The following is a 16,370-nucleotide window of genomic DNA, read 5'->3' as shown; positions in this document are numbered from 1 at the left end:
TTCAATGCGTTCCAATGGGCTGAAAACTCACCATCCAGTGAAAATCCTCCATAGGGGCGGCCATTTTTGGGTTCCTGTATAGCAAAAAAATGACTCTTAAAAACAGCAGAAAGCCATTTTGTACACCCAGCAGCCATTCTGAAACCCGACGATCAACTGTTTTTAGATCGTCGTAATGCGAAAATCGGTTCCCGAGGCAGGGAACTGATCATCGTGAAGTGGATTTTTCCCATTTAAACCATCATTTTGCGATCGCAAAAACCTAATCAAGTGATTTCCTCGTTAAGCGAGGCAATCGTTAAGCAAGGCACCACTGTAAAGTCATTGCATTAGTTTCCCATACAAGCAAAGTAATTTTCAAGCTGTTGCAACACTTTTACCCTACAGGAAGGAGCATCAGAGATCATATTACAAATACACACTGGCTACAAGAACACACCAAAATATTTTTCTATGCTTTATAGACTACAGTAAAGCCTTTAACTATGTGGCTCATGTGAAGCTATGAAGCTATGGATTGTTCTGAAAGAAATGGGTGTGCCTCAACCAGGGTGGATTTAAATCAAGTCAATTTAATTCATGATTTAAATCACTAGTAAGACTTGATTTAAATCATGATTTTTTAAAATGTAAAGACTCATTTTTGCTGGTCGTTAGAATCTTTAATATTTGTAACCAGATGAAGATTTCATATTTAGAATAACCTGTCAGATTAGTAAAACAGTTACCGTGTTTCCCTGAAAATATGACAGGGTCTTATATTAATATTTGCTCCAAAAATGCATTAGGGCTTATTTTCAGGGGATTTTTTTTTGCAGTCATGTCATCTTCATCATCTTCTTGCTGCATAATGTTGCACAGTGGTGGATGGCAGGGCTTCACTTAACTAGGGCTTATTTTGGGGTAGGACTTATTTTACGAGCATCCTGAAAAATCATACTAGGTCTTATTTTCAGGTTAGGTCTTATTTTCGGGGAAACAGGGTATGTCAGAACTGATTTTAGTTTAATAGGTTAATCACTCATATTTGGAGAACTAACTACCGTAAGTAGCTTTATTTAACTAAAACAATAAAATTATATATCACACATATTCTTATATTTGCTTAAACATCAATGTTTATTAACTGAAGTGGTTAAACAAAATACCTTAATGAAACAAAAAACAAATGGGTACACATGAAAAACGTAAAACACTGTCTTCTGCTGCTCACTCATCTTCATTTTCACTCTGGAAAAGAAAAACAAGCTTTTCTGCGTTGTCGGGTCCCAAATAATTTCTCAATTTAGAATGAACAAGTCCAAAGGAAGAGAATATTCTTTCAACGCCAGCAGAAGATGCTGTTAAAAGTGTTGATTCATCAATTTCTGAATCCAAGTGCTTAAGTAACTTCCATCAGGTCACTGGTATGACTTTCTTTAAGACATCATCAGCAAGCATATGTTCCTTGAATGGTTCCCCCTTAGCTCTGAAATTTATATAGTTGGCAGGAGAGATGGATGATTGCTGGATATGCTATAACTCCTCTTCAGCACTTAAGTTATGCTGGTACTGGATACTGACAATGTTTCTGAGAAAATGAGCTGGAGGCAGTGTTTGTTCCATGTTTTTTCAAAGCTTGCAATTTAATTTTGTCAGTGTGTAGTTCTGTTATTAAGTGCTCACTCAAAACAATGCTGTTTCATTTGTGCCACAAGGTCTTGCATCCCTCTGTTGCACTGCTTACATTTCGCAGGCATACCTGCTTTCCCATAGGTAGAGGAACTTCATTAAAATACAGTGGTGCCTCGTTTAACGTACAACGACGAAATTGCATAGCGATCCCTTTTTTGGGGTCGCTAATACGATCGTTCAACAACGTTTAGATAGGGCGAAACTCGCTTTGCGAAGATCGGCAAGCGTTTTGCTTACTGATCTTCGCAAAATGAAGCCCCGACGATCAGCTGTTTGGCAGACAAAATGGCCGCCAGAAGCCCCAAAATGGCCACGTGCAGCGTTTCCGCGCCCTCCCCTCGCTTAACGAGGGTGCGAAAATGGCTGCCAGCCATAGGAAACTTCGCTGAATGGTGAGTAAAGGAGCCTTTTGGAACGCATTAAACGATGTTTAATGCATTCCAATGGCTTTCCCTGTCCCGTTCAGCGATGTTTCGCTATAGCGAAGGTTAATCCGTTCCGGATTAACCTCGCTATACGAGGCACCACTGCATTCCCAAACTAAGTCTCCTTTACAGCCTACTGCCATTTTGTTCCCAAAAAGAATAATTAACTTCAAGCACAAAGATCCCAAGGTTTATAAGCTGCACAGGTTTCACTTTCATTTTATTACTTGCCCCTTCCAAATTTCCACAGCATCAACAATAAAACAGCTATTTTTCTGTATTCTGTTTAAAGCTTCAGAAATGGGTTTCAGGATGCTCAGCATATGTTCAACATTTCTCTTAAGCCCAACGTCAAAGATTTTGGCTATGACAGTGCTATCTACTTTTCCTCAGTTTTGCTCACAAACTGTCATCATTCCTGATATATTGTTCAAAACAGTCCACTACAGAGTTCCATCGAACAGTCTATGGACATCAGCTTGGTTCCACACATTCTTTTCAGAGCTGCTGCAGCAAAATAACTGTTCTGGAAGTATTTGGCAACTTCAACAACGTTGCTCTTAATTTCTGGAACACAGAGGTCTTTCTTTGTTGCATTCCCTGCATTTTGCACGGATACCTGCTTTTCCCATAGGTAAAGAAACTTTATTAAAACATTTCCGAACTGGATCGCTTTTACCGCCTGCTGCCATTTTGCTCCTCAAGGGAGGGAATAATAAACTCCAAACTATGTGCACAAAAGATCCCAAGGTTTGTAAGCTGCTCAGGTTTCACTTTCATTTTTACTGCTTTCCCCTACCTCCTGACAGAGCCTGCTACAGATGTATTTCACTCCAAACAATCTTCAACCTAGCATTTAAGGTAATGTGTTCATTTTTTGTACATAGATTTGCAAAACAACAATGGGATGAAAGTCTTTTCCTAAACTTTTTTATACCATTATCTCTCTGAAAATGTGCATGTTATCTCAGCTAGGATAGGATTAATTTAATTAGTTGACCAAAAATGTAAATACTGCATGAACATAGAGCCTCATGCTACCTAACTAAGCTCTATTTCATGCTGAATAACTTTTGAATTATAATGTATATTAAATAGAAAACTATATTTAGATAGATTTTTCCTCCAAAAGCATTTCATTAAAATAAATTTGATTAAAATCACAAAAATCCAATTTAAATTTTAAAATCAGATTTTTTAAAATCTTCATCGATTTTAATCCACCCTGGCCTCAACACTTCATTGTGCTGATGCATAATCTGTACTCTGGACAAGAAGCTACTACTAGGGCAGAACATGCAGAAACAGAATGCTTTTCCATAGACTAAGGTGTCAGGTAATGGTATATTTTATCTCCTTATCTGTTCAGTCTGTAAGAAGAACATATATAGAAACTGGTACAAGAAACATCTATAATTTAAAATATCTGGATGACACCATATTAACAAAGAGAAATGACTTGAAACAACATCTGATGAAAGTGAAAGAGGAAAGTGCAAAAACAACTGCACCTAATTTTTTTTAGTACTTATATACTTACTGCTTTTAGCTTTAAATATTGTCTTTTAACGATGTAAGCTGATTTAGATCATTTTAAGGAGAAAGCGTGCTGCTTATATACCACCCCATAGCGCTTCAAGCGCTCTCTGGGCAGTTTACAAGTTAATTATGCAGGTTACACATTGCCCCCCCCCCCCAGCGAGCTGGGTACTCATTTTACCAACCTCGGAAGGATGGAAGGCTGAGTCAACCTTGAGCCGGCTACCTGGGATTTGAACCCCAGGTCGTGAGCACAGTTTTGGATGCAGAACAGCGGTTTAACCACTGCGCCACGAGGCTGGGGTAAAAGTATTTTAAATAAATAATTTAAATAATAACCATGTGCCATCAAGTCAGGTCAGATTTACTGTGAACCTCTTCATTGTTTTTTGAGGTAGATAATACTCAGAAGTGGTTTACCATTCCCTTCTTCTGGATGCCCCCTGGGACTGTGCAGTTTGCCCAAGATCACACAGGCTGCCTCTGTCTAAATACTCATGAGATAAATATCACAATTACAGAACTACAAAACTATAACATTGACAATGAATGCGCCAACAAAGATTTTGTACAACTTTGTTCAATTAGTCCAAATGGAGATAGCAGCCAACAAACTGGACCAAGACTTGAGGCCTGGAAGAGCAGCAATGAAAGAACTGGGGGAAAAAATTATGAAATGGAAGGGCATGCCACGGAGGACAAGGCCACACCACTATATTCTCTATCACTAGGTACCGGTGTGAAAGCTGGGCAGTGAAAAAGGCCAATAAGAAACTGATTCATTTGAAATATGGTACTGGAAGACAGCTTTGTGAATACCTACCTTGGACTGCGAAAAGGACCAACAAAAAGATTCTAGATCAAATCAAGCATTAATCATTTTTTTCCTCTAAAAACTGAGGCTGTTGTACTTTGGGCGCATCTTGAGAAGACCAGACTTGCTGGAAAATACAGTAAAGTAACACTAGAAACAGAAGAAGGCAGCAGGAAAAGATAAGAGGCCAAATACGAGATGAACTGACTTCCTAAAGGAGGCCACAGCCTTGACTTTGCAAGAACTGAGTAAGCAGGGATGCTTATTACAAAAATATTTTGAAGATCGCTCATTCACAGGGTCGCCATAGGTCGGAGGCGACTTGAAAGCACACAACAAGGGGTGGGCAGGAAACACTCCCTTCACAGACCATCGCCCCTCGAAGTTCCAGGGATAAAAGCAAAGGAATTCCATGGGAGACAAACGCGCACGCGCACACATGGCGAAGTAACGCCCGTCGTCCGGGGGGAGGGGGAAGGAAAAACGTTGCTCACAAACGCACCGCGTCATTGTCCGCATCCCCGAGGCAGATGGCGTGGGGGAACAGGCTCCCGCTGAACTCCAGCGCCACGCGCTGCACGTAACTGACAGAGCGCATGATACGCTTTCCTACCATGGAGATTCTGTGGAAAGGTCGCGCGGACTCCCCTTAGAAGATCGCTATGGCCCCGTGCGGCGATAAGGAAGCTCTGCTGGGTCAAAAGCCGTGTGGAAGCAAAGCGCATAGAGATACTATTAGTAGAGTCATACGTACGCATCTCGAGAGGGGAATTCCTGGTTGCTTTAAACGCCATTTTCTCTCCTCGAATGGAAGGGAACGTTATTGCCAAAGCGGACCATTGGCTGGGTAGCGACGTGGATGTTTCCCAAGGGCGGAGCTGGTTTCCTTTTTATTACAAAAGGTTGTTTCATTGACGAAGTATGGTACTTGAACTAAAGATTTTCTTGCCAATGCCAATACAATTATTATATCTCCACATTGTATGTTGTCTTAATTGTTACGTGCCGCCGACTTATGGTGAATGGCGATCCTATGAATGAGAAGTCTCAAAATGTCCTGTCTCCCAAGAGCTCCGCTCAGCTTTTTTAAACTCAAGACAGGGAATCAAGCCATCTCATATTTTGTCCTTTTTTGCCTGCTGCCCAAAACTTTGCCCAGCATTTTCTTTTCCAGAGAATCTTGTCATGATATACGCCAAGTACTACAGCTTCAGTTTCATCATGTTTGCCTCCAGAGATCGTTCAGGCTTTTAATACTGCAGAACAGAAGTGAAAACGCGATTTGCATAACAATTCGAAGAACTGTGGGTAGCTGATATAACAGGAAGGGAACTTCCTCACCACCAAATTTCCTAGCTGGGAAGGGACATCTCCCCCTGAGCCACCAACTGTCTTGGCAAGAACCATCTTCTGCTGATTCTTTTAAATATTTTAATTTCTCAAGGGGACTATTTACTTTTCCATCATCCCATCCTTCCTCTCAAATTCTTCAGACAAAATAGCAATTAACACCAAAACTGGATGCTGGAGACCCAGTTAAAAGGACTGAATATTAATTGGGAGCGAGTAGACGCTGTCTGGGGGGGGCGGGGTATAAATCGAACAAATAAATAAATAACATAGTTCACAGCCTGGTAGCCTATTTCATTACGAAGGAACCATTGTCACTTTGTTCATTACCTATATGTTCACCCAGTCATGGAAGGAACCAAGTATGAATTCTTGATTTCAAAGGAAACAACAGTAGAGTGTAACAGCATACATATGCTGGATTATTAAAAGGCAATTTTAATAATCTCAGAATAGCTATGAGTAAGGTCCCATGGCAGGAGATCCTAAAAAGAAAAGGAGTCTAAAAAAGTTGGGAGTTTATTTAAAAAATAAATTCTAAAAGCACAACTATAAACAGTTCCAACAAGAAAAAAGAGATGGGAGGCTAACCTGGTGCAGTGAACACCCTAAGACAGTGGTCCTCAACCTTGGGCCTCCAGATGTTCTTGGACTACAACTCCCAGAAGCCTTCACCACCACCTCTGCTGGCCAGGATTTCTGGGAGTTGAAGTCCAAGAACATCTGGAGGCCCAAGGTTGGGGACCACTGCCCTAAGATATGCATTGTAAATTATGAATTATTCATAGTATATGTTAATGTCATTAAGGAGCCGGGCCAAGAGAGATGTTAAAAGGCAGAGCCTGAGAGGAGGAAAAGTCAGTTAAGTTGATTCTGGGTCAGAGTCTGTCTTAGGAATGAGAGAGAGAAGGAGGGGTCTGAGGAGTGATTAGTCTGAATGAGAACTGTGGTAATTAATATAGATTAAAATTGATGCCTGATGAAACTTAAAGAATGTGCTTATGAATTGTTCCAGAAACCAACTGTAATCAATAAACCTGTTCTATTAAAAAATCAGTACTGAATGGACCTTCATCTTTTCTGAGTAAAGTAAATTGATAAGGAAATCAGCTGGTGACAGCGTGTCAAGAAGTTTTTACAGTAGTTTGCCTTTGTGAGCTCTGTGTTTGGAGAGACAAACAGGGGCCATGAAGGGCGAACGCCACACGTGGCTTCACAAAAAGCTCAGGAAGGACCTACAAACAAAATTAATGCATAGGAAGTGGAAAGAAGGCCAGATCACTAAGGAACAGTATAAAAAAGTAAGAAGGAAATGCAGGGATGGCATTAGGAGAGTAAAAGCTGAGAATGAGCTGAGATTAGCTAAAAGCACTAAAAGCAACAAAAAAGCATTCTTCAGATATGTGCAAAGCAAAAGACAAAAAAAAAATAGTAGCACAGCTACTCAGTGGAGTTGGAAAAATGATAACAAATGACAAAGAAAGGGCAGAGGTACTCAATTCCTATTTTAGCTCAGAATTCCAGCTGGAGATTGCTAAACAAATACTCAAGGAATACCTTAGCACCTTGAACAACTTCAGATCTCTTTGGCTGGATGAAATGCATCTGAGAGTACTGAACAAACTGGCTGAAGAACTCTCAGAATCACTGTCCTTTTTCTTTTTTTTTTTTTTTTTGAAATCATGGGAAGTGGGTGAGGTGCCAGATGATTGGAGGAGTGCTAATGTTGTTCTTTTCTTTAAAAAGGACAGAAAGGAGGAACCTGGGAACTACAGACCAGTCAGCTTGACCTCAATACCAGGGAAAATTCTGGAACAAATTATAAAACAGTCATTATGCAAGCACTTAGAAAACAATGCAGTAAAAACAAATCCTGCCAGATTAATCTGATCCCATTTTTTAATCAGGTAACCTCCCTGACAGACAGAGGGAATGCTGTAGATGTACAATGGTACCTCGCTTTACGAAAGCCTCAGTTTACATAATTTTCGGTTTACGAACCAAAATCCATAGAAAATTATGCCCTGGTTTACGTTCTTTTTCTCCCCCCACCTCCGTACGAAAGGGTTTCCCACAGGATGCATTGCACCTGGAGGTTTCTGGCGCCGTCCCTGTTCCTAGTGCAATCTGTGCATCGGGTTATGAAATTTCTACATGACATAATGTTCCGGAGGACACATTAATTTCGTAAACCAAGGTATGCCTGTAGTATAGATTTCAGCAAAGCTTTAGACATTTTCATTAATATCTTGGATGAGGGCGTGCAGGGAATGCTTGTCAAATTGGCGCATGACATAAAATTGGGTAGAATAGAAGACAGAAGGCAGAAACAAAATTGAAAATGATCTAGATAGGCTTGAGCACTGGGCTGAAAACAACAGAATGAAATTCAACAGGGGTAAGTGCAAAGTACTGCACCCAGGAAGGAGGAACCAAATACACAGTTACAAGATGGGGGGATACCTGGCCCAGAATACTACAAGTGAGAAGGTTCTTGGAATTGTCATAGATCATAAGCTGAATATGAGCCAACAGTGTGATGTGGCTACAAAAAAAGCAAATGCTAATTTAGGCTGCGTTAACAGAAATATCGTCTCCAAATCCCGTGAGGTGCTAGTCCCCCTCTATTCAGCACTGGTTAGGCCTCAACATAAGTATTGTGTTCAGTTCTGGACACCACACTTCAAGAACGATGCTAACAAATTGGAACAAGATCAGAAGACAACAAAGATGATCAGGGGGCTGGAAAGGACAGGTTACTTACCTGTAAACATGGTTCTTCAAGTGGATCTCTATGTATGCACACCAATGGGTTAAACAGCGCCTGCGCTGGTCCTCTCGGAATCTTCCAGAGCTATAAGGGAAAAGTAACAAAGTTTAGGTTGCCCTGTATAGTGCATGCTCTGCCCGCCAAAGCCCCAGTTCCGTATGTCCGCCACATAGAGAGAGTTGGACCTCACTCAACAGTGATGGACAAGTGGGGAGGCTGGGCGGGATGTGTGTATTCATAGAGATCCACTTGAAGAACCATGTTTACAGGTAAGTAACCTGTCCTTCTTTAACGTGGTCTCTATGAATCCATACCAGTTGGTGACTAGCAAGCTAACTTACAGGCAGGTGGGCCGTCACTGCAGGATTGATGTCAGTACCGCTCTCCCAAATTTAGTCTCATTCTTGGCCCACAGGTCCAGCCTATAATGTGTGATGAAAGTAGACACATTGGACCAGGTAGCTGCTCTGCAAATGTCAGTGATGTCAACTCCTCGCAGCAGGGCCGTAGAGGTGGCAACAGCTCTGGTGGAATGAGCTCTAAGACCCTCAGGGAGAGGCTTGTTCTGCAATTCATAGGCCAAAGAAATGGTGGAAACCAACCATCTGGACAGAGTAGATGATGAGGCAGCAGAACCTTTACGCTGACCGTAGAAGCATATGAAAAGTCTTTGAACTTTTCTAAAGTCCTTGGTTCTTAAAACATAAAAAGACAGTGCACGCCGAACATCCAAACAGTGGAGCATGCGCTCAACATCAGAAACTGGATTTGGAAACAGTGTAGGCAACAACAAGGGTTGATTAACATGAAAATCTGAAATCACTTTAGGAAGGAATGAAATATCTGGGTGCAACAGAACTTTATCCTTGGAAAAACTGAAGGTAGGGAGAATCCGCACAAAGCGCTGCCAGCTCTATGTGCCGAAGTGATGGCCACCAGAAACAAGGTCTTAAATGACAAGAGTCTCAGGTCACAATTAACCATAGGCTCAAAGGGAGGCCAGGTAAGGGAATGAAGCACAAGCTGCAGTGACCACTGTGGTAAGGGTCTCTTCATAGGAGGTCTCATATTTGAAAGTCCCCTGAAAAAGGCCTTCAATGTAGGGTGGGAAAACCACCTGGATGATTCAGAGCCCTGAGGTTGGAATGCTACAATGGCTGAAGTATATACTTGGAGGGTAGATTTTGAAAGTCCTAAATCAAAGAGATGCTGGAGGTAAAGTAGTAGGGTAGACCACTGGTTCTTAACCTTGGGTTACTCAGGAGTTTTGGACTGCAACTCCCAGAAGCCTTCACCACCAACTGTGCTGGCTGGGGTTTCTGGGAGTTGCAGTTCAAAAGCATCCGAGTAACAAAGGTTAAGAACCACTGGGGTAGACAAAGCTACTGGGGAAGACTGTAAACCACATTCCTCAGTGAACTTGAGGAAACTTTGCCATTTGTGTTTGTAAAGACGGCTAGTTGCTGGTTTTCTAGCCTTGTCAATTACTTCCTTTATTGAAGGGATATCCTCCACGCTGTCAAGTGGAGGGACTCCAGGTCTGGATGAAGAACATTCTCCGAGTCCTGAGTTATCAGATGTGGAATGAGAGGCAGCCTCATTTTGTCCATCACTGACTGTAGAAGCATGGAGAACCATGGTTGCCGTGGCTACCAGGGAGCAATCAAAATTACTTCTGCTGATTAGGACTCTTTGTATGATGGGTATCGGCGGAAAGAGGTACAGGAGGCCCTTGTTCCAAGGAATCATGAAGGCATCCCCCAAAGACCCCTCGCTTCTTCCCGCCCGTGACGCATACTTGTGACACTTCCTGTTGTTCACAGTGGCAAACATGTCTATAGAGGGTGTTCCCCATCTGCGGCACAGTGAGTGGAACATGACTGGATCCAGCTCCCTCTCATGAGTTTGAAACGAGCGACGACTCAACTCGTCTGCCACCTGGTTTTCTGTTGTGGAGACATGAGTGGTCACCGGAAAGATGTGCTGCTGGTAACACCACTCCCATAGGTGGACTGCCAGAAACAGGAGTGATTTTGACCTTGTTCCTCCTTGCTTGTTCACGTAGAACATGGTCGTGGTGTTGTCTGTCACTAACTGTATTGCTCTGCCTTGTACCAGAGGGAGAAAGGCCCTGAGTGCCTTTATGACAGCCAGAAGCTCCAAGTGGTTGATGTGGAGCACTGCTTCTTGAGGGGACCACAATGCATGAATTTGGTGACCCTCACAGTGGGCTCCCCATCCCAGGGGACTGGCGTCCGTTGTGATCTGTCGTGTGAGCTGTAGAGGACGGAATGGACGTCCGACCAGGAGATGTGGGAGGAATGTCCACCACTGCAGCTGTAGAGCAAGTTCTGGAGTGACTGTTAGTCGCTTGTGCTGACTGTCTTGATGAAGGCCGAAGAGAGTGAGCATCCAAGACTGAAGAGAGCGCATCTTGAGGCGAGCATGAGATAGGGTAGATGTCGTTGATGCCATCAGACCTAGAAGATGTTGTGCAAGTTTTGATGACACTCTCACATGAGGCCTGAACTTTCTTATTGCTTTTTTCAACTTGTGTATACGTTCTGGTGGTAAGAACATACGAGCATGGACTGAATCCAGTCTTGCTCCGATGTAATCCATCACCTGAGCAGGTTGGAGATTGGACTTCTCGTAATTTATGGAGAGGCCCAACACTTCCAAGGTGTGGATAACAAACTGTGTGTCTTTCAGTGTTTGTATCTTTGACCTGGAGACGATCAGCCAGTCGTCGATATAAGGGTAGATCTCTATCCCTTGTAGATGGAGGTATGCTGCTACCGGGGCCATGCATTTGGTGAAGGTCCTCGGAGCTGTTGAGAGGCCAAATGGAAGAGCCACATATCGGTAGATGGTGTCCATGAAAATTAGACGGAGGTATTTCCTGTACTTCTGATGGATGGTGATGTGGAAATACGCATCTTTTAGATCCACAACCACAAACCAGTCTCCTCTCTTCAACAGGTGTATGATTGCTTCTAAGGTGACCATCCTGAAACGGCATGGTTTGGGGTAGGTATTCAAGTCCCTCAGATCCAGAATTGGTCTTAGTCCTTCTTGAGTACCGTGAAGTACCGGGAGTAGAACCAGTTTAAGATGTCCTGAGTTGGCACCTTCTGGATGGCTTGCTTTTCAAGAAGAGTGAGAATCCCTTCTTCTAGGACAGGATTGAAGGATGTAGGCTTGACCTGTCCTAGAGGAGGCACTGGAAGGACAGATCCTGAAGCTGAGGCTCCAGTACTTTGGCCATCTCATGAGAAGAAAAGACTCCTTGGAAAAAACCTTGATGTTAGGAAGGTGTGACGGCAAGAGGAGAAGGGGACGACCGAGGATGAGATGGCTGGACAGTGTCTGCGAAGCAACCAACATGAACCTGACACAACTCCGGGAGGCAGTAGAAGACAGGAGGGCCTGGCCAATCAATGTGACAACCCCAGACCTACTGGGATATGCCACAGTTTCACTAAGCTGCCACCAACCATTCCCTGTAAGGAGTCACACAGACCAGGGATGGATTTTTAACAAATAAAGGAATAAGGTTTATTTAAATCACACACAGGGAAAATAAAATGATCAAGTGAATAAGATACAGTAACGTGGCTTAGTCTCAATCATACATACACCAGTTTGGTTCACACAGAACACCTTTAAATAAAGCACAGACCCTGAACCTATCAGTTCTGGCTACCCATAAAGACACCTGAACCTATCAGGTTGGTACTGACTGACACACAGTAGTACCCTGTCTGACACACAGACTCCCACACCAGCTTCTTCTTCTCAGCTTCTCTCCCAGCTTCTCCTAAGCTTCTCCACACAAACTCCACATATATATACAGTACAGCCCCTCCTCCTGATGTCCCGCCTTCCACTCCCCATAGGATGGAACTTTCCCTCCAAACCCATGACAGACAGGTAACATCAGTGCTGTATGTAACACCTCCCCTCTTTATAAGTTGTTTTGTAGGGGGAAAGCTAAGGTGCTTTTCTCCAAAAAACAACCTGGATCCAAAACATACAAAAACAGTTATACATTAACATACAATACCATACTTACTCTAGGATAAACATATCAATTAGGCATTTAAACATATACCCTTTACAATACATCAAGTTACCTTTATTCATACAAATCAAGCATGTTTAATAAACAAGTACATTTAACCTTTGGTCACCAAAATATATACATAGTCCATGTTCCTTCGCCGTCTTCATTCTTCGGGTCTTCTTGACAAGGCGTCAGCAACACAGTTCACTGACCCTCTGACCACCTTCACTTCAAAGTCATAGTCTTGCAGGTTTAAAGCCCACCTCATAAGTTTACTATTGTGGGTTTTCATTGTCTTTAACCATTGCAGTGGTGAATGGTCAGTGCACAGAATAAAATGTCTTCCCCAGATGTAAGGCTTGGCCTTCTGGATCGCGTAGACTATGGCCAGGCACTCCTTTTCCACGGTTGCCAAATGTCTCTCACCTTTCTGGAGTTTCCTACTCAGGTAGGACATTGGATGCTGGTCACCATTCTCATCCTCCTGGCAAAGAACTGCTCCTACCCCGCTGTTAGACGCATCGGTGTAGATGATGAACTCCCGGTCGAAGTCTGGAGCACGCAGCACTGGATAGTTGATGAGGGCCTCCTTCAACCTCTGGAACGCCTCCTCACAGTCGCTGGTCCACGGGATGCGGTCATCAGTCTTCTTCCTCGTCAGATCGGTCAGCGGAGCCGCAATCTCGCTAAACCTTGGGATGAACTTTCTGTAGTAGCCCACCAACCCAAGAAATGATTTGACTTTTTTCTTGGTGTTGGGTCTAGGCCAATCACGAACGGCTTCTATCTTGGCCTCTAGGGGTTTTATCACTCCTCCCCCTACTATGTGACCCAAGTCTTTTATTTCTGGGCTACCCAGCTGCAGTTTGTTCTCTTTGCAGAGCCTAGGCCAAAGCACTTCCTTCCCTGGGTTAAAGTGCCTCTCCCTGCCTTCCTGGTCATCCCAAGCTTTCTTTCTGACCTTTTGAGCTTGCAGGGTCTCTGCTGCTAGCTCTAGGTTTCTCTTTAGGTCATTCCTTAAAGAGTCTATATATGTTACAACGTCTTGTGGGTCATCCTGGGTGATCTGCTCCCAATTTTGCTTGATTAAATCAAGGGGCCCTTTCACCCTTCTCCCAAACAAGAGTTCAAACGGACTGAACCCGGTACTGGCTTGTGGCACTGATCGATAAGCAAACAAAAGGGATTGCAGCTTCTGGTCCCAATTGTTTGGATTCTCTGCCAAGTAAGCCCTAATCATGCGCATCAGAGTCCCATTGAACTTCTCCGTTAACCCATTACTTTCAGGGTGATAGGCAGTGGTTTCCTTGTGTTTAATTCCACAGATTTGCCATAACCGTTTCATGAGCTTCGATGTGAACGATGCGCCCAAATCTGTGATTATTTCTGAGGCAAATCCCATCCTGGACATATACCCCACCAAGGCATCTGCCACTGTGTTAGTTTCAATGTTAGTTAGGGGAATGGCTTCAGGGTACCTCGTGGCATGGTCCACAATGGTGAGAATGAACCGGTTCCCCCTCTTTGTGGCCTTGGGCAAAGGTCCCACAATATCCACCCCTATGCATTTGAACGGAGTGTCAATCACAGGCAAAGGGCACAACTTTGCTTTGGTCCTGTCACGGTTATTCCCCTGCCTCTGACACACATCACATTGTTTACAGAACTCCTTGATCTGCTTCCCTATTTCAGGCCAGTAAAAATTCTGTGTGATTCTCTGCTGTGTTTTGTTCACCCCTAAGTGCGCAGCAAACATGTCAGAGTGCCCCCTTTGTAAGATCATGGGGCGATACTTTTCAGGTACCACTAGCTGACTTCTGATCCCATCTCCCCCTTTTGAGATATTCCTCAGGGTTTCTCTATATAAAATTCCCTTTTTCTCACAAAATCTCACTGGGGTTTCAGGTGTTAGCTGGGCGTCTGTCACCTGTTCAAAACACTTTTGGAGAGTGGCGTCTGCCTTTTGCTCTTGGCCAAATCGGCTGTCTGTGGTTAAGTTTTCCACCACAGCTTCTGAACTCCCCCCACCTGCTTCCGTCTCGGGCTCGACAGTACCCCCCTGAACTGTCCCCGTGGTAGCTTGTGAGCGTGTAATCACTAGCACCCGTTTCACATGTTCAGCCAGGTCATTTCCCACGAGCACGGCTGCTGGCAGAGTCGATGAAATCGCTAGCCGCCAAACTCCCCTCCAGCCTTGAAAGTTCACAGGTACCTCCGCTACTGGCAGCGAGATCACCTGTCCCTCAATCCCTGCCACCTTTAGGCTCTCATTCGGGATTATATACTCCCTAGGAATAATATCTGGATGGCACAGGGTCACCTGGGAACAAGTATCCCTTAGCCCCCTATACTGATGGTCAAGTATTCCTACGTCCACCCCTGCTGTTTCAAACAACTGAGAATCTGTTCTCACTAGTAAGCAGCGCTTGACCTCCACAAGAGGACCATTTTCCCCAGCCTGACCAGCAGATGTAACTGTTCCAGATTGAGTCGCCATGGCAACAGGCTCCCTCTGTGGCAAGGAGCTTTGCTCTTTCTGGACACAGAACACAGCTTTTGGCTTGGTTCCACTTAAGTCATGAGGCACATTTCCTTTTAGCTGCTTTAATTTCTCACACTCTGAGATTAGATGGCCCTTTCCTTGACAGAAATAACATTTTCTGCTGTATTTTGAGTCTTTCTCATCTGGTTTTGGTTTTCCCTCCAAAATCTGAGGTCTTTGTTTCATGTCTGAGGGCTTCCCTTCACTATGGGCCCCTCCCACTTGCTGGTTTTTTCCTGGTCCCTGAGAGTACTTGCTGTAGGTTTCTTTGGGTTTACCTACAGATTTCCCCTCACCTAAGGGCTTTCTTATTTGGGAAATAAAATCTGCGATCTCGGCCGCCTCTGCCACAGATTTCGGTTTCCTTTCCCTCACCTGGAACTTCAGTTCCCCATGCAGGACTGAATAAAACTGTTCCAGCGCTATCAAGTCTTTGAGCTGCTGGAAGGTCTCTGTTCCCTCCTGAGATAGCCATTTCTCTAGCAGCCTCACCAGTTGGGCCCCCACTTGGGTAAAAGTCTGCTCTGGTTTCTTGGTGAGTGACCTGAATCTTTGCCTCAGCTGTTCCGCATTTATCCCATGTCTGGCAAACACCAGTTTTTTAAACTCTGCAAAATCTTTTAACAGCTCCTCTGGCATCTCTGCATAGACTTCTGCCAGGCTGCCACTGATTAAAGATCGCATGATGGTCATCTTCTCAGTTTCCCTCACTGAGAAGTCCACAAACGCTCTTTCCACGAGGGAAAAGAACACCTCAGGGCAATCTCCCTTGTGGTACACAGGGAATTTCTTCAGGTCAGTTTTAGACAATTGGCCCCCCTCAGAATCTCTATTGTTATTATTGTTCTGATTCATCAGTTCCAATTTTCTTAACTCAAACGCCATTTTCTCTCTCTCCAATCTTTCTTCTCTTTCCATTCTCTCTCTCTCTAATGCAAATTGCCTTTGTTTCTCTCTTTCCCTTTCCTCCATTCTTTCTCTCTCTAATCTTTCCTCCATTTCCCTCACCCTCAGTTCATGCTGTTGGGCTATGAGCATTTTCCTGAGTTCTGGGTTCTGTTCTCCCGTGCTCTCATCCTGCACTGAGCCAAATTCATCCTCAGAACCTTGGTCCACCTGTGGGTCTTTCACTTCACCCATTTCTGCCATTTGGCTTCGAGTCAAGGGCATAATCCCCCCCCAGAACAGGC

General features: G+C 43.8%; 1 protein-coding gene across 8 annotated transcripts in view; it reads right to left on the bottom strand.

Moving 5' to 3' along the window:
* Positions 1-11,856, bottom strand: part of ITFG2 (integrin alpha FG-GAP repeat containing 2) — a 48,384-nt gene extending 36,528 nt beyond the window's left edge. For 3 of the 8 annotated variants that reach the window (XR_013545585.1, XR_013545586.1, XM_020811202.3), the window contains exon 1: positions 4,955-5,161. Coding sequence is in view for 5 of the 8 variants with exons in the window: in XM_020811202.3 (XP_020666861.1) it covers positions 4,955-5,068 (114 nt within the window). In the remaining 3 variants the exon portion in view is untranslated. Of the gene's footprint in view, positions 1-31; positions 1,888-4,954; positions 5,171-5,206 lie in introns of those variants that run through there. The other 5 variants (XM_078394116.1, XM_020811203.3, XM_020811204.3 and 2 more) reach the window with 5 other exon arrangements.
* Between the last annotated feature and the right edge of the window lie 4,514 nt (positions 11,857-16,370).

The sequence above is a fragment of the Pogona vitticeps genome, chromosome 5 (assembly GCF_051106095.1).
Source record: "Pogona vitticeps strain Pit_001003342236 chromosome 5, PviZW2.1, whole genome shotgun sequence".
Taxonomy (NCBI): Eukaryota; Metazoa; Chordata; class Lepidosauria; order Squamata; family Agamidae; genus Pogona; species Pogona vitticeps.
The sequence above is the reverse complement of the archived record's forward strand: the minus strand, read 5'-3'. Positions and strand labels throughout refer to the sequence as shown.